Source organism: Perca fluviatilis, chromosome 11 (genome assembly GCF_010015445.1).
Source record: "Perca fluviatilis chromosome 11, GENO_Pfluv_1.0, whole genome shotgun sequence".
Lineage (NCBI taxonomy): Eukaryota > Metazoa > Chordata > Actinopteri > Perciformes > Percidae > Perca > Perca fluviatilis.
Window position 1 is genome coordinate 39,063,888 of NC_053122.1, and position 23,479 is coordinate 39,087,366.

Below are 23,479 nucleotides of genomic sequence, written 5' to 3' on the forward strand. Positions count from 1 at the left end.
CTTTTAATATCAAAGTGTCCTCAGAAATCACATTTGGGTCAGGCTCTATAAGGAGTGAAAGGAGTGCAAACTTGGAAATGGAAATAAAAGAAAGAATACATTTAAAAGCCTAATGTATTCAAGTAGATTTATCAACAAATAGTCCTGAGGTTTTATGCTCTTAATGTGCTTGTATGAAAAATTATATTTTTTATATTAATGTGGCTTTCTTTTAGTGAACAGCATTTCTTAGATTACAAATATCTCCTGGCAGGAAAATAAAGTTAAAATTCACATTGAGCTTATAATGGGCTTATGTCATCTCTTAATGTCATAAGAGCATAACTAACAGCTTCAGGTACACAACCATTCGCTGAAAAAGGAACAGAAAGACGATTTGAAAAGACAAGGAGAAGAAAAGGAAGACATCTGAAAGAAAAGCTGGAGACTGGGAGAGAAAGGAGACGAGAGAAAGAGAGGTGGGAGCAACAATCAAACTCCCAAAGAACAAGAACAAGAAAAAAACATTGAATTTGTTTCTTCTACTCCTCCTCCTCCTCCTCCTCCTCCTCCTTGTATCCAAATTCTGATGAAACAAAAAGCACAATAATTCTCTTTACTTCTTAGTTGTTGTGACACATAATAACATTTCTTGTTCTTGCCTTCTTGAATGGTGGGAGAGCTGCTCATTCCCACTATTTTCTTATTCTGTTTCACAGGTTTTGTGAGCTTTTTTTCTTTCTTTTTACAACACAATAGACTCCCTTCTAGCCAGGAAGGCTGCAACACACTACTCTGTGCTTTAGATTTTTGTTGGGGGGGGCTTAACAAGCCCAGGGCTATTTTACAGGTTCTGATAAACCTCAAAATGGACGGTATAAAAAAAAAACGTATTCAAGCTCTCCTTTTTGCAAAAGTCTCCTTGAAGGAGACGGTGGAGGCTTGAAAAAAGGAGGAATGGTATAAAATCCCCGGCCTCATTTTTAACTTTCCTCCTCTGCAAGACCCTCTCTTCGGGGTGGAGGTCGAGGATTGAGGAGGGTGGGAGGGGGCGCTATAGAAGAGGAAAAGGAGAAAGGAAAAACAAAAAAAAGAAAGACAGGGCCCTTGAGGAGGCAGCAAAAGACCCCCGAAAGCCCAAGCCAAAGACCGGGCTTACCATCTGGACCTGGGGGAAAAAAAGCGAAAAGAAACGGAGGGATGCTGAAAAGCTCTCCGGCACTCGATGGGTTTCATTTGATTCTTAAGATGAAGAGTAGGGTGGCGGGTGGCGGGTGGAGTGGTGGGGGTGCATTATAGAGGGGAGGGAAATGAGGGAGCCTTTTGGAAAAGAACAAGGGAAAACAAAACGTGAGAACCACAGCAACACCTCCTCAACCCTGCAACACCGCCATAATTCTCGGACAAATTTACAATTCATTCCTGAGAAAAAGAGAATGGAGGGTGTCGAGGTAGGGAGGGTGAGGGAGTGATTTTGTGTCTGAGAGGGAGCAAAGAAGAGGAGGCGGTGGGACGTGTCTTTGATCAGGATGGAGGAAGCCTGCAAACCTGGGGGCCTCTAGCTTCTCAGGATGGACAAAAAACTCTAAACTAAACAAAGTGTGGGGGGGGAGGAGTTGAGAGCAGAGATGCAGGGGAGGGGAAAGCAACCTTTTTTCTGAGGAAGAGATTGTATAAAGCTTAGTTACTCAAAGATCTAATTCTATATGATATACACTCAACAGAGAAAGAGGAATTTAAATATATTTATCATTTTGTTGGTAATCACTAGATGCTAACCTGCATTTTTAACAGTATAAGGCCGGTTACACCCTGGCTGCGTGGCATGAGCGTGTCAGCTGTGTGGTGAGTCCGTTTTTATTCCGGCTCCCATGTTAACAGGTTAGAGCTTACACACTGCCGTTTTTTAAAACGCGTGCGTGCTAGAAATAGGAGGATGTCTATTTTTCACGCGAAACGCAAGCGTGTTGGAAGCGTTTCCAGGCAAAATAGAATAGGAAAAGATGTTTATATGTCGTTTAGACACGAATACATATTAATAAATGACATGTTGATGTTTGAAAGTCTCTAGGTTTTGATATAAATGTAATAAAAAAAAATCTATTTTGTAATATGTCACCTGTCAATACAGAACGACATTTTCTGTAGCCTTTTTAATACTGTTTAATACTAGCCTTTTCAATACTGCCGACGTTGTCTTTGCTGTAATCAGATCAGTATATATTTATGTTTAACATGGTATTTAATTTAATCAATGGGAAACATCCATGTGTCCAGACAAGGCTAGCAGCAGCAGCAGCGCGTCAGACACCTTTCTGGTGAGTAAACACATAGAAAACGCCACGCACACGCCACGCAGCCAATGTGTAACCGGCCTTATAGTATTCAGTTTACTCATCACTTTGAGTAGGACTGAGCCTACAGTATGAAAAGTATTGAAAAGTATGAGAACATAACCCTGATAATGTTGAGGAGCTAAAAGTCAGGATTTTGGACATTTATTAAAAGTCACCCTTTTAGTTTAAAAAAAAGCATTATCAGCATAATTTACAAGCAGATTGTTATAGTATTATATATGTGCCAAACTGATGCTGAATCTTTGAGGCAAACACCATACTGATTGGGGTTGACAAACAAAACTTTTTGAAAGATCCATTAAATATGGTTATTAAAGAATCAAGATATGTGAGATATGAGCAGGCCATTTAACAGTTGAAAAATACAAACTTTGTAGTTGCTAAATGCCAAAAATCTATCTATTTCTGCCCTTATATTAATATTATAAGGGTGAGCAGCATTTGAATGTTGTATAAGATCAAGCTGGAGCTAATTTGTAGGCTATTACAGTTTTTTCCGATTGTTAGACGACAGTGGGCACAACTGGAGTCACATGTGCAAAACTCAAACTACAGTCTGCACTACCAACAGTCACCTGAGCTAAACAGGTCACATCACCTGCAGAACTCATTCACAGCAACACAACTCTTAACACACGTCTCAAAACAGGCTCAGTGCAGCCAAACACTATGCACAGGCCTCACTGAGATAACACACACTGTCACTGAGAACACACTGAGGGTAAAAACACTAGCATCAAACACCAATACCGAAATGACAAACTTTTTCATCTTTACAGTTTGAACAATTTGAGTGACTTGACACTACTCAATAATTTATTTAAGGAAAAAATATAGATTGTATAGCATACCAATTTTTACATAAGGTAAACAAGAAGGAATGAAAATCAGCAGTTTTCTTCAATAAAGTATTTTGTACAAAGGTACGTAACAGTACCAGAGAATAATGTGACTAATCCTGCTTCTCTCCAGCATCATGTGGCAAGTTCTCTTCATCACATTGGATGTCTGCATCATCTCTAAATACAAATGAATGTGGTGTTTCTATTGCTTTCACCTCCATTACTTTCTGAAAAACAGTAAGAACACAGTTTTACTATTGTAAAGATATAGTGTTTTTCACTTTTTTTTATAGCTGTTTACATAACCTCAGATATCTTACCTGGACATGTTGGTATCTTTGCTCTTTTACCCGTTTCTCTCAAACGGTACAGTGTAGAATTGTTTCATTCTTATTTGGTGTTTGTATACAAAAAAGGCTTTCTGAGCTTTCTCTGTATAAATACCGTATATGTTCACTAACTAGTCTACAACAAGACACCTGCTTAGGCTTTCAGCTAAAATTCCAATCAGCAGTGTTTGATAGGCACCAGACTGAAATCTATTCTGTTTTGAATGTGTGGTTTACAGTTTTGACAGCAGTGTGTTAGCATTTGAACAAAGTGCTGTAAATCTACAGTGTTGTGCACGTTGTGGTTAACGTCATGGGATAAGTGTGTAGAGTTTTGAAAACTGTGTTCAAGCAATGAAAAATGAACTAGAGTTTGGTCCACATGAACTGCTGCTGTACAGACTGTAGTTAGAGTTTTGCACATGTGACTCCAGTTGTGCCCACTGTTGTTTAGCAATCGAAAAAAGTATCGACGTAGTGGGGCATTGCAGGGCGTAGCAGGGCGTAGTAAGACGCAGCAGGACGTAGCAGGGCATTGCAGGGCACTGCAGGGCGTAGTAAGACGCAGCAGGACGTAGCAGGGCACTGCAGAGCGTAGCAGTTGTAACAGGGCATAGCAGGGCGCGCAGCATTTCATTATCATGCACTTCTAAAGCACTGGCTGTGAGTCCTGATGACACTTTAGATAAAGTATTTAAGTTCCACTCTGACTGATTAAAGACTTCAAAGGTAGGAAGATAGTCCTTGACTAAACTTTCTCTTTTCCATCAATGATTCCAACTCTTTTTCTTTCATTCCTATAGCTCTCTTTTTATCTCATCATATGGAAGTCACAGTTCTTCTTTCTTTGGAGTTCAAGTGTGTTTTAATAGTGTCATACACTGAGATAATCAAACAGATAGAGATTTGCTGTAATTAAGCAAAAACTATAATCAGTTTCCTCAGGGGCAACTGTGATTAACTTATGTTATTGGAAATATTATTTTTACCTACTCACAGTAATTACCTAATTAAATAACTTTTTTTTTAATGCAATCATCCACTTTGTGGATGATTGATAATTGTGGTGTAGCGTCTTTTCTCTGCAGTTTTAAAGGCAGGGTTGGTAATGTTGAATAGATAGCAAGATTTGAAAGTAGCCTCTCGTCTAACCCCTCCCCCTGCCCTCGGGGCTCTGCCCACACACAGACGTGCACGAGCACCGCTGCCTCGCTGCTTCAGAGCAGAGTGGAGAAAAGGCCGCAATTTGACTTCTTGTCTCATTCACCAGTAAGCAAACACCTGATATCCTAACCGAATGTTTAAAACAGAGATGACTACTGTTGGCAATGTGACAAAGACGCGCATTGAGCTCAGGCTCGTGCACGGGAGGGGTAGAGTATGCACAGCGGGGCAAGGAGGCATTTCATTGGTTCTTTCCGAGCGGACCGAGAGGCAGTGATTGGTGGGTTTTACAGGATTACAGCAGTTACATGACATATCTTTTTCGCCTCTTTTTACAGAGCCCATAAGTTATTTATTGCTGTCGGAGTGTAAAGACCATTTCAAACAATATATAAAAAGTGTATGTTGGTTCAGTGAAGGAGGGGTGGGGGGTAGTGGGGGACTTGTAGCCATGGTTATGCCTCTCCACATGGTGGGGGAGTGCAACACCCACCTTTAGCCATCTTGTTGAGGACCATGTCAATCAGGATGTAGGTCCCACTTCTTCCTGCGCCATCACTGCACGGGTGGGTGAGAGACCAAGACACAGAATGGGGTGGGAGGAGAGAGAGAGAGAGAGAGAGAAGGAAAGACAGAGAAGTATTAATTAAATCAAACAGATTATTACTTGTCTTCAGTTAATGTGGGGAGACGTAACCTGACTCCAGTGTGAAGCAGGTGAGACGCAGTCAGAGAGATTTAATATGTCAAGGTTTATAAGTCTTTTATTGCAATTTCAAGGGGATAAACAACTTCAAAGGCCTATGATTATGAAACAGAAAGACTGAAATGGGTTTTATTTAGGTTAGGAAGTAACATCAAAATATAAACCTGCTTAACAGCAACGCTACATTTATTTAGTTTGACCCATACGTAAATGCATGTTCTTTAAAAAAATATCAGAAAGTGACAACACAAACTGTTTGTATCCCATTTCAAGTGTTGAAATTTGATGACTTCACCCCTACTAGTCTAATTCATGGGCTGCTGTATGTGTGTGTGTGTGTGTGTGTGTGTGTGTGTGTGTGTGTGTGTGTGTGTGTGTGTGTGTGTGTGTGTGTGTGTGTGTGTGTGTGTGTGTCAGCAGAAGCCGGAGGGCTGTGAGTAAACCCTGCCTTCTCTAACTTTATTTAAAATGAGAGGCAGAGAGAGGGAAGGAAGAGTAAAACAAGAAAGAGACATAGAGGATTGAAAATGATTAAAAAAGGGATAGAAAGCCAGAGAGAAAGCAAGAGAAGTTGTCTGAATGCTGTGTGATTATAACATTTCTGCATTTGCACTCCGCTGTTCGCACACTTGTCATCCTGATTGCTTCACTTTGCTCTCTGTATACATTAGGGTGATAAATGGCAGTGCACAGTTGGCTTTGACAAACTCATTTGAAAGCTCTAAGTAAAAGTCTGCAGGATCCTTTTATTACTACGTCCTCACACATGATTGGCTTAGAGAAGCAACAAGGCCTGACAAAAAGTTGCAAAGGTCTTAATAAGCACCTAAACACAACAAAATATTTTTTGTATAGTTTTCAACCTGGCAACCAGAGTAATTTAAAACACCTGTGTGGGTGTGTACCAATCATTTCATAATATATTGGGTAACGTGATCTATGAACTAACACCATAGTTTAAGTAGTTTTGAATAGTTAACAGGGACACACCAATAATATACAGATGATGTACGTCACCATTAACATTTTCCCTTCGATCCTTTGTGTTCCAATGCAGATTGAAACAGTCTAAAGGTATATATATATATATATATATACATATAATGGCATGCCGTTTAGGAAATGTTTATATATATATGTGAAGTTTGAATATATCGAATTAATCTTATTCTGAATATATTGAATGAAAGTCTGAATATATTGAATGAAATTCTAAATATATTGATGAAAGTCTGAATATATTGAATGAAAGTCTAAATATATTGAATGAAAGTCTAAATATATTGAATGAAAGTCTGAATATATTGAATGAACCGCGAATATATTGAATGAAAGTCTAAATATATTGAATGAAAGTCTGAATATATTGAATGAAATTCTAAATATATTGATGAAAGTCTGAATATATTGAATGAAAGTCTAAATATATTGATGAAAGTCTGAATATATTGAATGAAAGTCTGAATATATTGAATGAACCGCGAATATATTGAATGAAAGTCTAAATATATTGAATGAAAGTCTGAATATATTGAATGAAATTCTAAATATATTGATGAAAGTCTGAATATATTGAATGAAAGTCTAAATATATTGAATGAAAGTCTAAATATATTGAATGAACCTCGAATATATTGAATGAAAGTCTAAATATATTGAATGAAAGTCTGAATATATTGAATGAACCGCGAATATATTGAATGAAAGTCTGAATATATTGAATGAAAGTCTGAATATATTGAATGAACCTCGAATATATTGAGTGAAAGTCTGAATATATTGAATGAAAGGTGTATTGAGTGAGCCTGATGAAAGGAAAGTGCCTGACCAAAGAAGTTCCTTTCATTCGGTCTTCCACGATGAAAAAGTGAATAAACTTCTTCATTGGGAGAACGGTACTGGATACGGTTACCGTTACCACTGTCTTGGCCCGTACATGCATTCGCCTGTGTGTTAATAATCTCTTCATTGCTCAAAATTGCTGACACTAGATTTCTTGCTGATTCGCTGTCACACTTTGGTTAGGATTAATCACAACGAAAACACAAGATGGTGGCAGATAATGACGTCAGATTCCATTTCAACTTTCACTCAATAAATTCAAACATTCATTCAATATATTCAGACTTCCATTCAATATATTCAGGCATTCTTTCAATATATTCATACTTCCATTCAGTATATTCAGACATTCATTCAATATATTCAAACATTCATTCAATATATTCAGACTTCCATTCAATATATTCAAACTTTACATACTGTACATATAATTTCCTAAACGGCATGCCATAATATATATATTATAGTAAGGGCATGACTTCATACAAAGTCAATGTAAAATCGTGAGTGATAAAATAAGTGATTTGGACGAGCCAAAGTGAAGTCAGCTTGATTGAAGAATGTTCATAATTGGTAAGCATAGGTAACAGGAGGACAATGGGGGGAAAGTGTGAAGTGAGTTCTTAGATTTACACGGTTGGTGCATACATTGTTAGTACACAAGCTGTACAGTTGGTACATTGGCTATATGTAGTAAAAAATCGCAGAATGGAAAGATGCATGCAATGAATCTTTGTGGAAGTGTCTTCAGTTTGACATGAAGCAAACCTTCATGTCAAACTGAAGACACTTCCACTAAAATTCTGCCCGAACTGTTCTGAAGGCCACGATCACACTTACTGCAACCTGCTCCATAAAGACAGGTTTCATACTCTGGTAAGAAATGTACAGTTTCATCATCCTGGAAGAGCCATTACATTATATTAAATAATAGATCACTTAGTGGAGGAGCGAGCAGACAGAGAGTCTAACTCTGTTAAGGAACATATTTTTTTTTCTCTAATCCAATCATTGCAGGATGTTTCCACAAAAAACAGATTTTTCTGTTAAATATAGAATTAATGATGGCTTATTGGTTTGGAATTATTTCCTCAGGTGGTGGGAAGGACAGCTGCTAACACTTCTATATCCTTCTCCTGCTCTCACCCACTGGCTCCAAACAACACAGTGCAAACTTTAAGTGCCTCCAATTAAAAGTTACCCTTCTCCATGGAAAGTTTAATTAAAACACAACTTTGTGGGTAATTTAACATGTAAAAATCTTTGTCGTCCTCCACAAGTGACCCGAGAGCCCATGAGAAATGAAATGGTAGCGTGGCCTGGTTAACAGAAACCACAAGGGACTTGGCTGACTTCTGCTTCAAATCATCCAGTCACTTATCAGTAACAGGGCTGTTTATCTGCTTGTGTGCTCATTAACAACATAAAAATCACATCTCAGTCAGAACAAACAGAGAGAAAATATAAACTGCTTTAGTTGTTATTATACTTGCCTGCAGTGGACTATGATAGGACACGAGCGTCCCCGGTAGCACTTGTTAACTTTTCTGTAAAAAAAAAAAACAGAACCGAAAAATGAGCTTATTATTAACATCACAGGTACATAAACATACAGTCAGTACATCATCTACCTGGGCTTTTAGAAATAATAACCACAAAGAACAGCATGCACAGCACTTCAATTGAACATTTTATTAGGAAGAAATAGACAGAAATGTTCCATCTGATGTTAGAATTATCATTCAACTGGTTATAGTTGCAAAACTTTGAGATCACAAAAATATTCTCTAATTGTTTTTTTTACCTGTTTTAGTGGCACATACCACACCTATACAACTTGTATCCAAAATGTAAGACTGTTTTTCAGTGCTACTTCAATAATGAACCATTTCTGACATATATTTTGAATTAAAAAGAATACAAACCAAAGATTAAAATTACTTTAATGAATTCAGCCCTGAATAAGCTCAGCTGTATATGTATCAGTAAAAACACTCTTGACTGTTAGTTTTATCATGTAGAGTAAGGGCCAGTTGGGTGAAGTTTACCACTGTTCAATGCCCAACAGATGCCACTGTCTCAGTTGCATTTTCAGTCTGGTGCTAAGTCATCAAAATATGTAAAAAAATAAAAAAATATATATTAAAACAATATAAATTAATCAGTTTCATATTGTTTAACTTACAATCTAACTTGACACTAAAAGATGGTGGGAACGCTTTACATGTTAAAGTTATTCCCAGACCTATTTGGATTTGGATGTCTATGTTACTGTCAACACAGCATACAATATGCTAAAGGTGCACCATATTATAACTGGTCAACAGCATAATAACAAAAGAGCTATTATCTTGATGATATTAACAAAAATAAAAGGCAGAGACAATCATAACAGTGAATTTGATTGAACGCTTCTCCAAATAATACTGTTTCAAGACTGAACATGTTGAAAGTGATTATTTTCTATAGTCACCTGAAAGTGTGAAAGATTAAAAGAGCACCTTCTTCCTGTTTGATGCTGTAGAGCAGGGGTCGTCAACTAAATTTTTTCAAGGGCCAGAATTTTTCTAAGCAGACACTCTGGGGGCCGGACTTTCAAATAAAGAAAATAAAATTAATTTATACCTAATACGCCTATTCTTGTTCGAAATTTCCACTTTCTTACTGAATTAATGCTATATTTTTTTTACATGTATTAGTGTGAGCAAACTCATACTGATAACTGTCTCTTTAACTAGAAAATGATCTCAGACTAGGAGGCAGTTCACTGAGGAGTGATGGTTAAAGTCTGTGATTATGGAAACATTGTTGTAGTAGGCAGCGTCCTGATTGGTGGAAAATGCTTGCAGAAAGAAATGGCTGCTGTCGGGTAAACATGTCACTGTCAAAGACGTGGAAAAGCCCAGCTTTAATGATGAATGACTGATAAGCAGGCTATGCACTTGTCATGTGTGCCTCATTTACAATGAAAGATGCTGTTGCAAAATAATACAACTAGCATCATCATCATCAAGAATGAAGAACTCGAATATAACGATCGCGTCATTCACGTGCATATTAAAGTGATGGTTCGGAGTAATTTCACCCTAGGGTCCTTTGCACCATGACCTCGAGCCAAACACCCCCCCAGAAGCTTTTTTCAGCTGGGTCGAACATTGGGAGAGTTAGCGTAGAGTAGCGTTATCAGCTGAATAGCTTAGCAAAGGGGCTAATGGATCCGAAGTGTCTCTTAACATTACCCCACTAATAATGCTGCTGTTACTACCGGGCAGTAAGAGTGCTTAGGGACATCTACAAATTACAACACCGAAAAGAGATGCAAACAAAAATATTTATTAATTTAATGATTAAATAAGGTAATGTCTCCAAACTTACCTCAATTATAACTTGTCTCCTGCTAGTTATTCTACAGTACTTACTTTAAAAAATAAGTGAAATTAAAAAATATTTTTGTTGCATCTCTTTTCGGTGTTGTAATTTGTAGACGGCCCTAAGCACTCGTCTTACAGCAGCAACAACAACAGCAGAGAGCAGAAGCCAGCATGCAAGTGTTATTTACATAAACTTCTGGTGTACTTACAAACTTTCCAATCCATCGTTTTATGAGTGCATAACCTATATATACTAGTGTAGACGTTTGGTATCATTTCGGGCATTATTAGTGGGGTAATGTTAAGAGACACTTCGGATCCATTAGCCTCTGCGCTAAGCTATTCAGCTGATAACGCTACTCTACGCTAACTCTCCCAAGGTTCGACCCAGGTGAAAAAAGCTTCTGGGGGGGTGTTTGGCTCGAGGTCATGGTGCAAAGGACCCTAGGGTGAAATTACTCCGAACAATCACTTTAAGTATCTGTTAAGTATCTGTCCACATGTATCTGTTTTGGTCTTGTAATACCTCCATAGATTGTCCGCTCTAGCGGAGAGTTAGGTTTGTTCAGCCAGCAGTGAGGTTTACAAGAATTTGTCCAAATTTCCAGATTCCCGGCAAACTAAGATAAACAGTTAGACTAAAAACCAACAGCTTTTGTTTTAGCTTGTTTGTAAAAATTGCAGAGTAGAGCTGTGTTTGCGTAAAACAGCGCGGTGGACAAGAGTGGACTGAGCAGACTGAAATATTGCTTTCTACATGTTTATGCACAGGTGAGTGCATTGATAAGTATTGACTTTTTACTCATGAAGGTTTTATTGTAGCCACCAGAAAAGAGACTAGTGTGAGTTCACATGCGCCAGCGGCCGTATCGTTCCCAGTCAGGTGCTGCGTGTTTTAACGCACACACATCCCGGCTCAGCGGTGTGTGTGTTTTAACGCACACACATCTCGGCTCAGCGGTGTGTGTGTTTTAACGCACACACATCCCGGCTCAGCGGTGTGTGTGTTTTAACGCACACACATCCCGGCTCAGCGGTGTGTGTGTTTTAACGCACACACATTTCGGCTCAGCCATGTGTGTGAAGCTCGGGCATCGCTGTACAGAATCCCGGCATGTGAATAGAGATGTAAATAGGGGGCTGGGTTTTTGCTCTAAATGCTTGAAATGATAAATAACAGAACGCATTTTTTCCTCTTTACATTTTGTGAATTCATGATTATTCTGCGGGCCAGACTAAAAGCTTTGGCGGGCCGAATGTGGCCCGCAGGCCGCCAGTTGACGTTGACTGCTGCCAGTTGACGCTGACTGCTGTAGAGAAACAACACAATTGGTCCCAGTAGCTCACAATGGTTTATGAAAATACTACTTGTTATACTTGATTGTTTCACTGGACATTAACTGGATTGATGGAAACAACAGCTTCCCAAAGATATTCTTAAATAAAGTAAGAGAGCTTGTATTACTAGTGCTCATGTTTTATTTTGTTATAGACAGGTCAAACACACTCAACAAAAATACCATGAAATGTTTCTTTAAAGAATGAAAACCATTGCTGTATCTTCATTTAAAACAGATGAGATATATTTGCATTCATATGTCTTCCATACATGTATAAAGACGCCTCAAAGTATGTGTTGAGAATGGCACCTCCCTTTTTAAAACTTGTGATAACTTGACACCTTGTTCATCAAGTGCAATACAAATACTGTGAAAGTATCAAAACACTCAATCCACAGAGAAATGCACACAGCCTGTATTCAGAAACTGTGCCTTTAAACGAGCTATCAGGTCTTCCGTATGGTTGTGATGTCACAACTATACTATACATGAGTAGAAAGGGCTGCTACAGTGCCGTTACATTTATTCCCCAGCTGCAATGACAGTGCCGAGACTCCAAGAGCGCAGATGCGGAACACCTGGAAACACTGACCAATCAGAGCAGATTCTGCTTTTTTGGAAGGGGGCTTAATGAGACAGGGCTGTGACCAATCAGAAGGTTGGTGGTTCAATCCCTGGCCCTGCAGTCCCACGTTGAAGTGTCCTTGGGCAAGACTCTAAATGCCGAAGGAATCTCAATGCTATCTGATGAGCAGGTGGCACCTTCTATGGCAGCCTTGGCCACCAGTATATACATGTGTGTGTGTGAATGGTGCCTGTACTGTGTAAACGCACCTTGAGTAGTCATTAAAGGAACATGCCGACTTATTGGGACTTTAGCTTATTCAAAGTAACCCCCAGAGTTAGATAAGTCCATACATACCCTTCTCATCTCTGTGAGTGTTGTAACTCTGTCTGACGCCCCACCGGTAGCGTAGCCTAGTGGAGGTAACCGGCTCCATCTAGCCTAGCTTTGCACAGATCCTGGAGGTAACCGGCTCCATCTAGCCTACTGCTCCCAATAAGTGACAAAATAACACCAACATGTTCCTATTTACATGTTGTGATTTGTATAGTCACAGTGTGTACAAATGACAAGGTCACATGACACACAGCCATCTTCTAACCGTATATAAACTGGGAACTATTTTCTCACAAGGCCAAGCACTGGAGATGAGAAGGGTATGTATGGACTTATCTAACTCTGGGGGAAATGGGGAATAGGACAAAGTGCCAATAAGTCGGTGTGTTCCTTTAAGGCTATAAAAGTGCATGAATTCTGACTTTATTCTCAGAATTCTGACTGTTTTCTCAGAGTTCCAGATTAATGTCAGAATTCTGACTTTATTCTCAGAATTCTAAGTTTAAACTCAGAACTCAAATATTGTAATGTTCCAGTAGAAATCCAAAATACAAGTATAAACCTGAAAATGAGCATACTATGGGACATTTAAATGAGAAAAGAACCATGCGTGCACAAATTACTTATTCTGCAAGTGTGCTTTTCATCAAACTACTTCAACCCCACCCACCAATATTCAAAAGTCAGAGCTCGCTGCAGACAATTAAATGTGATATTACCATGGAAACAGCCGGCAAAGAATCACCAACAGGCGAGGTGTGTAGAGGGGTGTGGGATTCAAAGGAAACGCCCGTAAGAGAGATTCAAGCTTGACCGAGAGAGACAGAACAAGAGCCAGACAGAGAGACAAAAGAGAGAAACCAATAGATGGAATGGATGGAGACGGATGTTGAGAATAAGAGAGAGAGAGAGAGAGAGAGAGAGAGAGAGAGAAGAGATACGAGAATGTGGGTCCACACTGACGATTTCAGGTCTTATAAAGACCTAAATCTGGGGACCATTTCAATTAAATTTGCAACATTCAAGCCGCAATCTGCACCGTGAGATCTATTTCTCTCCTGTTAATTTTGATGTTTTTCAGTCATCAGCATGAACGCCATATTTTCAGACCAAACATCAATAGGTGAGAAACCTGTAGGACTGGGAAATGTATCTGCATTTTGCGAGTGACAGTCATTCATTAAACACAACACCGCCACCACTGGCAATCTCCATCATCACCTACATGGTTTTATACAACTGTACTTTTGTTACTTTGTTTAACAACTGAACAAGTACAAAAAAGTAATTCCATGGGTCATACATGCTATCTGTTTACCTAATAATTTCCTGAATAATCAATGACCAAGAGTCGAGTCATTTGATGCTTGTAGCGTACAACAAACCTGTCATACAGACACAAGATGTAATCAAGGTATGGTCGCTACGATCTTTTTTATTTTCATTGCACCATTTTTGAAAAGCTTTTTCAGGTGCCAAAAATACCAGCTGAGTGTGGATGGAGGGCCAAAATGGAGAGAATGTGCCTTGTTGAAAAGGAGAAGTCAGAAATCATCAAGAGGGATACATTGAAGGACACAATAGAGAGGAAGAGACAGATAGAGGGTGGGAGAGAGAAAGACAAAAGTCGGAGAGGAAGGAAGGCATGGTGAGGGAGGGAGGGAGGAGGAGGTGGGAGGAGATCTGAGGCAGTCAAGCAAACCATGAGCAAGCAAAAAGGGGAGAGGTCATCTCAGTTCACCGGGCACAGCGAGGAGAGAGATGAAGGAGAGGAAAAGAAAGGGAGCAGAAGACGGGAAAACATAGGAGTATAAAGGTAGAAGGTGGGGGAGGGGGTCCATGAGGCCCCTTGGTTGCAGAAACACAGTCTCCAATGATCACTTTTGTGACTATGCAACTGGGCTTATATTACTAGCTGCAACATCACAAAAATGACACTGGCAACCGCTAGTTAGCTGGTAAAACAGGGGGAAAGGACAGAGAGGATTTGTAAGCGATGCTTCGGCTTAGTCAGTCAGTTGTGAGTGACATAAAAAAAGAAAAAACATGACGACACAAGCATAAAAGAAGGACAGCTCAGCCGGCCCCCTCATCGAGGTGGAAAAAAAGGAAAGACCAAAAAAGAAGAAGAGGGGAAGTTGTTATTGTACCATATCCACGGTAATAAAAGTGAAAAATATCTCCCTCTGCGCTTTCTTCATTGTGTTCTGACCCCACTGCCCTGTGAGTAAAGGCAATATTTCCTAACTGATGGTGGGTGGTGACGCCCACCAGACCCTTTTATAATAGCTGTGACCACAAGCTCTCACTCTTGATACCTCACCTAATTGATGTGCGCCGGCAGCATGGCAACACCGGGCCTATCTATAAAACGAGTTGGGGTCTATCGCTCGAGAAAATTCTCAGTGAATCAGAGAAGGGGGGCCAGGGCGGCTCCCACCTAATAGGCAATACAGTATATCAGTTTAAAAGAGGTCGAAGGAGGGGAGCGACTATAAAGGCGCCGGAGATAAAGGATCACTCCGGCAGAGTTCCCTCAATGCAGCCTGAATTACACTCTTATCGACTAGAAAATGCCCAGGATGTTTGAGGATATATAGATATTCCTCTGCCCGCATCTCAGGGTCACGAGTCAAAACCCCTGGAGAAGTGAGAGGTTTCAAGTTATTACGCTGTGAGCCACAAAGGCCACTCAAAATCGTTATGGTTTAGGTGGGGGGCAAATAACTCCACGACCTTCACTTTCTTTTTGCTTTAAAGAAAAACAAAAAAGAACTGTATCCACAGCCATCACTCATAGATTCTACAATGTGGCCAGTCCTACAACTGAAAGGCATAAAAAGCTGAAGAGGACTGTTTCAGGACTTCCAGGTTGATATTTACAATTCTGGGGCTTCTTTCCTGCCATTTGTTCTTCTATTTCAGTTTGCAATTTCTTACATGCATGGACTTCTTGCTAGATGAAGTCTGAAAACATACAGTATAGGAACTCAAGGAACCCCAGGACATATACCGGGGCTGCCGAACCCACCAGAATAGCTGTTGGGTTACCTTATGCCCAGGAGACAAAGACATAACATGAGCGAGACGTAGAAAACGTACAAAACATTTCCTCATTTTGGTTACGATCACACAGTTGTTATGTCTTTCTTATGTCTTTCTACAAGTGGACTTCTTTACAAAGAAAGGTTGGTTTTCTTCAATCAAAGCAAAGACAAAGTAAGGCAAGAGGCGCAAGTTTTCTTTTAATCAAGCAAAGTGCTCTTCTTGCTTTGGAAATGTATCTTTTTAACAAAGTGTATTTTGTCTTCAAAGGCCTCTTTCAAAACAGTATCTTAAGACCTTCTAAAACCCTCAATGCTTTTACTATCAACATTAAAAGCAGGCTTTAGTTCTTTATGTACATCAGATGAAAAGAGGACCAAGAAACTCGTAAAAAGTCTTCAACACTTGACTAGTACAGAAAGTTGAAAACCACTGGTGCCACAATGTAGAGGCACGGTTCAAAAGCCAGTGGTGGCACCTCTGGGGTTGTTGGTGCATTATAAGAACACAACTGGCAGTATTTGCAGTGGGAAGCTGGGGAGGGATCACAGTCCTGCTGCTGCACAAGCAGCTCCTACTGGTTCTTTTTTTGCTCCATGACTAGCAGAGTTAACAGTGATAAAGACAGCACAGGGCCATTGGAGAATTCTCCATCTAAAACAGTTGAGTGATTTCAAGAAGTAACTGTATGAAAAACAAGAAGTCTTAGTTTAGTGTAAATTATTTTAACAGGAGTTCCCTACCTGCGGAAGTCGAGGAGCGTCCGGCTGGTCTCCGGGACGTTCTGGTTGAGCCAGGTCAGGAAGTGGAACTGAGTGACGGTTCGTGTCTCGTTGGTCTGCATGTTCTTTAGGTAGAAGCTTCGAACCAGGAAATCATCGCACCAGATGTGTTCGGACACCAGGTTCACCTGCAAGGACACACAGATGGACAATGAACACACATGTATACGACATGTACAAGAAATTAAATCAAGAGAAAACTAAAACTGACTGTAAAATCATTTCATGACATAACTTTACAATGCGCGATGTGGTTGTACATCAGTAAACTACATTACATTATATCCTCCTTCCATTTAGCACTCGTTTTTATCCCTTTTAGTCCGTGTTTGTGTTAGCCTACTATTTTCTTCTCCCTTGTCCCCCTGTACTTGTGTAAAGCGTCATGGGTTTCTTCAAAAGTGCACTATTTTAATCTAGGATAATATTACGTTGGTTCCTACAACACCCTCTTGCTAATGCTTTGGCTCGTGACCCAGTGACAGTGATACCGTTACCTGGTTCAGCTCACGAGACATCCAAAGTAGCGATGCATCTGGAACTTATTCTTTTATCTGAGCTAAACATTCATCGTGACTACATGACCTCCTGGTAACACTAACTCAGTAATCTGCAGTGGGAAATACAGCACCGTAAAGAAAAGAGCTTTAGGACAGCAGGTGGTAAAAACACTACCGCTTTAGTCTGAAGGGGCCGCTAGAATCAACACAGACTGAAAGTTACATAGAGACACTTTAAGTGTTTGGACTGGTAAGGTGATGTACCTCAAAAAACATTATTCGCTGACATATACTGTAGACGTGTCTTTCGCCATCTAAAGTCTATGGGAAAGCGCAGAATTGTGATGATGGTCGCTCTAGAGCAGTGGTTCTTAAACTTTTTTCAATAATGTACCCCTTTTGAATTGTTTCTTTAAGCGAAGTACCCCCTGACCAGCGCTAATCATTTTCGGTAGAAAAAAAGTATATATAAACAGGAACAGTACAGCACTGTCAGCGATAGATTTACTAAACAACAGCCTTGGAACTGAAAAAAACATTTAAATGCTAATGAGAAAAGGAGACAAAAACTGTAAAAAAAGACAAAAACTGTAAAAAAGAGAAAAACTTGGAAAAAGATGGTAGAAAGAAGAAAGGAAGGAAGGCAAGATTAGGTCAAAATAGTATCAAAAACTTCAAAAACAGTGACATAAGAAGAAAAAAACGAGAAACTTGTAAAAAGTAGAACGACAGTAGAAGGAAGGAAGGATAGATTAGGTCCAAAGAAGGAGACACAAATGTCACATTTTTGGTAGGAAAAAAAAAGGCTACATAAAGAGGAACAATGTTCTGGACAACAGCCTTGTAACTATTAAACATTTTGTTACATATCTCACGTACCCCCTGCAGTCCTCCAAAGTACCCCTAGGGGTACACGTACCCCCATTTGATAAACAATGCTCTAGAGTGACGTTGCATAAATTCCGATCTAATTATCCAGAATGAGGTCCCATTTTTTTTTTTAATCCGACCTGTAACAGATTTGGACCACATATCAAAGTTGCCCAAAACAGAACTGGAAAGATCTGATGTCATGTGACTTGGGCTAGTTACACTGTCATAAAAAAATCATACATGAGCAAAAATAATTTCCCTTTGTTCTGCAGTCTGAACGTAGCCGAAAAGATTGGTACAGTAGATTGCAGGATTGGGACATAACGTAATACTAGATGCTTCATTAAGCAATGATCCATAATCTTATATTTTGGGATTTGGGCTTTAGAAACTTTAACTTGATCATAGTGATGAAGTCAAGTTCGTACTGTAACTATTCTTCAAAGTTAGAGAAAAAAATGTTTCCTTCAAAATATGACTGGAATTGAACAATTATTACATATATGGGACATCAGATCAATCCAATATATGCAAACCAATCAGAGCCCCATAAATGCCATGTAGATCTTTAAAAAGGAGAGATAGCCAAATATTTATGTTCTTATCTTAAAAACTTCATACACATGTTTCATAGAGCCAATGACATAAAGTTGCAGCTTCTCCGTCCAAACATTCTGCTAATGCTGAGTCCTTTTACCTCGTAGATGTGGTACAGGTTGGATCCCTCATCCGGCCAGTAGTGGTAGCACTGCTTCACCCCGCTCTCGACAAGAGGTGTCAGCATAACGATAACCACGCAGCCGTTCTCCCATACCATCTGCAAACAAAACACACGCTCAGTTAATGCCTCATATGGCACGAGATCTCTCTTTAAAGGCCTATGCTTTTAAAACCTGGCTGGTATTTATTTTTGGAAACAAGAGAGTGAATATGCCTGCTTTTTAATTCTTAAAGTTGAGATATATTTCATAACCAGGGACTTCTGTTACCTAATGTTCTCTAAAAAGTTCCAAAGACTGTTTAAATGTCAAGCCATTTCCTAAGAGTCGCCTTCTTGAAGCTCAATTTGAAACCAGATCTCATACGAAGCTGTCAACACTCCACAAAATCTGCTAACAGGAACACTGACATGTGTCCTCACTCACCCACTTACTTGGATATTGGTCCATAATCAGTTTAATGTTTGTGCTATCTATCATTTTGGGAGGGTATACTATAGATGTGTCTGTTTTGGGGGTGTGGTGGAAATAAAGTTGAAACCAAACACTTCCAGACATGTTTACTGTTTTTCAAACTTTGGTCAGAAACTACAAGCAAGTCAAGCGTTGTGGCACGAAAAGTAATAGCTGTCGAGGCTGTTCCCTCCCCCAGCTGGGTCATTCCACAGTGAGACTTGGTACGCGGTTGTAATTTTCCTGCTGGCACTTATATTCTCACAGCCGGAGGGTGGGCTGGCTCTTGAGATCTATTTGACTCTGATCAGAGGTAACAGTCAGCCGTTAATGGAAGCCATAAAACAATACCGCTCCCACATCATCACATTAGATAATCAAGATGGCTGCACATGCCGTTTGGCCAGCAGCGCTGCCACACCTTACCAGAGATTTAACCGACGTTAATTGCAGCATGTTTTAATTTACTGCTCCTCTCAGGCTCCACTGCTTCCCTGATTGGTCTCATGGATCTAAAGTTTAAAGCACTTTTTTGAGAAATGGTGTTAGTTTGCTTTGGCTGACAGGGAGAGAACTCACTGGTGCTGGGACGACCAGTTCCCTCTTTTAAAACTTGTGATTTGTTAAAATGCTAATTTAATTTAAACTGTTATTTATCCAGGAAAACGTTAACTGCACACCATGCTCTTCTCTGAGATTTGCAGTGCTTAACATCACACAGGTCCATGTACTAACATCTGTAAGCTGGACATTGTGCAATGTGTCCTTTCAGTACTTTGCATGAAGGCACTTCAGCAGAATCCTGATGGGGAACATGTTGTGTAATGTGATGCATGTGGTGTAATAACAGCAGCTTCTGATTAAGGAGTCCGATATGACACAGTAATGCTAGTTAAGTTAACTTGGCCAAAACACAACAAGAAGCCTGGATAAAGTCTGGAGAAAATACAAAAACATCTGACTAGCATATAATAAGAAAACAGAATAATTTGCAATATAACCTACATTTATTGTAGAATAAAACAGATGTTTGGATTCTTTGGCACATTTTAAATGTCCCCCGACAGCAAGAAAGTGAACCCACTGGCTGGCTGGGGCCTTTCTGTGAGGAGTTTGCATGTTCTCCCTGCGTGGGTTTCCTCCCACAGTCTATAGACATTCAGGTTACGTTAATTGGGGACTCTAAATTTCCCGTAGGTGTGAATATGAGTGTCTTGTGTCAGCACTGTGATTGACTGGCAATCTGTCCAAGGTGTTGCCCAGCACCCCCACGACCCTCAAGGATAAATGGGTATAGCTAATAGATGGATAATAGATGGACAATATAAATGAGCTGTCTTATATTTCACTCAAGTTGATTAGCAGCAGCAGCGGCAGCAGCAGCAGCAGCTGAGCAGTGACTCTACAAGAGCCTGAAATGTCTCTGATTCCAGCCTGGATGGTAATCAGCGCTGCTAGGAATACAGCAGGGACAGAACCAACAAGGGGACATTTCTTTCCAACACACACCCTACTGCACACAATATGACTGGCCAGAATAATTTAATAATCAATCCCTAAGTCTAAGATTCAAACCCAATCCAACATTTGGAAAACAGTGGGAAATGTGTTTGCCGTCCCCTGCATTAACAATGTGTCGCACTGTAGACCGGTGTGTGTGTGTGTGTGTGTGTGTGTGTGTGTGTGTGTGTGTGTGTGTGGTGGCAGAGGCAGAGGCATTGTAGGTGAAGGAGAGATTAATAATGACATCCACAGACCAAGCTGGTCTCCCATGTAGCTCACTGCACTAATACAAATCGGCTAACTTGTTTAAGAGAGGAGAATGTATTGATTTTTGTTTGTGTGCTTGACTGTGTATATGTGTATGTGTGTGTGTTTTTACCTGCCAGAAATCAGCCACGGTGGAGGGCAGAGGGCCTTGAGTGGCGATGTAGGCAGGGTTCCTGGGATCATGATCCATCTGAGGGGAGAGCCAAAAGGAAAAGAGGGAGAAGGGATGATGTAAGGTTATAAATATTGATTGTAGACGGAATCTTGTTTTGAACAATTCAAGTCTGTATTGTCTCAAATATTCACCCTGTTTTGTTTAACACTAAATGTACTATGATGGCGATCTGGATCTCTCTTTTTGCAAAAGGGCAGCACAGAAAAACAAAACAAAACCAAGATAAAGAAGAAATGTGTAGTAAACTAAGCAACATTAATTTGCATTTTAAAATCATCGTACAGGATACAGATGCTTACTTAAGACACTATTTTCTGAAGGTTAGCCCAAGAAAGGAGGAAGACAACTTTTCAAGAGTTACAGTAATTACTGCAGTGAAACATGTGGCCGGGTTGGCTCAGTGAGTAAAGAGAGGAGGTTTATGCCTTGATGCATAGGTCCAGGGTTCGAGTCCAACCTGTGAGGATTTCCTGCATGTCTTCCCCCTTTCTCACCTAGCTGTCCTAGCAATTCAAAGGCAGAAAAGCCCCAAAAATAATCTTAAAAAAAACACAACATTTTAAGTTACTTCAACAAAAAGCATCACTAACTGTGTGCTGCATTTGAATTTGTGGTGGGAAAGTCATACCAGACACTCTGATTGTATTACTTGGCAAAACAGCAAATACATGCTCTTTCATCAGTGGGTCATATGCTCAATCACCATTGTTTTCACTTAACTTAACTTAACAGACAACTAACTAGATAAAAGTCTTACAGTCTAACTTTAATTCTCTGACTTAAAATTTTAATCAAAACACTTGTATTGCGATCTCAACATTTTCATTTTTCTGCAAAAGATATTCTTTTCAAAGTCGAATGCGAGTTACAGTATGGTTAATGAATCAACTAGCCCTGGGAAAGTAGGTTGCATGTTGAGTTTTATGAAAACTTAAAATACAATGAGAAGTGAGAGGGCAACAAAACAATAATAGCCTTATAAATAAAAGGTGACCATTGAAATAATCTCAGAGTGGTCAAGGAAGGCCACTTCACCTTGGCATAGAGCAGTGCAGAGATGATTTAGTGCTCTGCAGCCTGTTATGAACCTCAGTGCATCAGTACCCAAGAAATGCAACACCCAGTGGCAGAAATATAATGTTTCCACCACATTGCGTTTGTACCTATCAGTTTGCAAAAAGCCTTTGTTTTCCCAAATTACCTCCTCTGTCTCATTCTCTTTGTAAAAAAAAATATAATTTGCATTAAAACCCTCCTAACCCCAAAACCCGCCAGCGGGTTAGAAAAAGCATGTTTTGTTTAATAAAAGATTGCCAAAGAAAAAACACTTGCCCTAGAAAGAAGATGGAAAAAACTAATTGTTTGTTGGATTCTCAAAATTCCGACGGTCCCTGAATGCGCCTCGGCTGATTCCGCAGATATTATGTAAAAAGCTCCAAAGTTAGGCCAAAAAACTAGCCTGACAAGCTAGGGTGCGTCTAGATTTCTAGGCTACCAAAAAAACACTAAGAGGATAAAAAGCTCACATAGAACATATCCGATTTCAAAACATTTTAGAAAATCAACCATTTTCATGATCAAGGAGCTGTAAAATACATAAAATTCTACAACTTCTCAGCTCCGCGTAGCCAGCCATGTTTGTTTACTGCTATGCACAGCCACGCAATGAAAATTCATCCAAAGTGACTGAGACCAGCACTGAAACACAGCGCAGCCTAGTGGTGAACAGTGGTAGAAGAAGTATTCAGTAGTACTAATACTACACTACAATAATACTCTGTAACAATACAAGTCCTGCAGTGAAAATGTTACTTCATTAAAAGTATATAAGTATCATCAGGAAAATGTAGTTTAAGTATTAAAAGTTAAAGTACTCAATCCAAAACAAGTAACTAAAGCTGTTACATTCCACCACTGGTGTAACCTTCGTAAAAATTTAACTTATTCTTTGTGGGAATGATTAACAGCCAATATTCTGTTTTTCCCTGTATTGTATATACATGTGTTTCTTAGGGAAATGTTGAATTATCTGTTTCAACTGTTTTTCTATTTTTTTTTATAAATTATCAAATAAATGTAACTCACGTTTTTCCTTGTTGTTATGTTTTGCCATTATAACTTTGTTTTACTTCTCAAAAGACATTTAGGAGTTATTCCTACTTCTGCCCATGGTTGTACTTGGTTGAGATGCAAAACTTGCAGATGGAGTGAAAAATGAGCTCACAGTGAGGAATAATGTGACAGGAGCAAAAAAACGCTACAAAATGGCTTGGGATTCAGAGGGTTAAGATGTGTAAGTTTGCTAGTATATACTATCTTTTACTGTTCTTA

The 23,479-nt window shown here is 39.5% G+C and overlaps 1 protein-coding gene across 2 annotated transcripts in view; it reads right to left on the minus strand.

Moving 5' to 3' along the window:
• Window positions 1–23,479, minus strand: part of LOC120568116 (receptor-type tyrosine-protein phosphatase N2-like) — a 315,377-nt gene that overhangs the window by 5,457 nt on the left and 286,441 nt on the right. For both annotated transcript variants that reach the window (XM_039815379.1, XM_039815378.1), the window contains exons 17-21: window positions 21,086–21,163; window positions 18,729–18,848; window positions 16,620–16,786; window positions 8,713–8,766; window positions 5,165–5,229 (exon numbers count right to left, since the gene is read on the minus strand). In XM_039815379.1, the coding sequence (XP_039671313.1) occupies window positions 5,165–5,229; window positions 8,713–8,766; window positions 16,620–16,786; window positions 18,729–18,848; window positions 21,086–21,163 (484 nt within the window). The remainder of the gene's footprint in view (window positions 1–5,164; window positions 5,230–8,712; window positions 8,767–16,619; window positions 16,787–18,728; window positions 18,849–21,085; window positions 21,164–23,479) is intronic.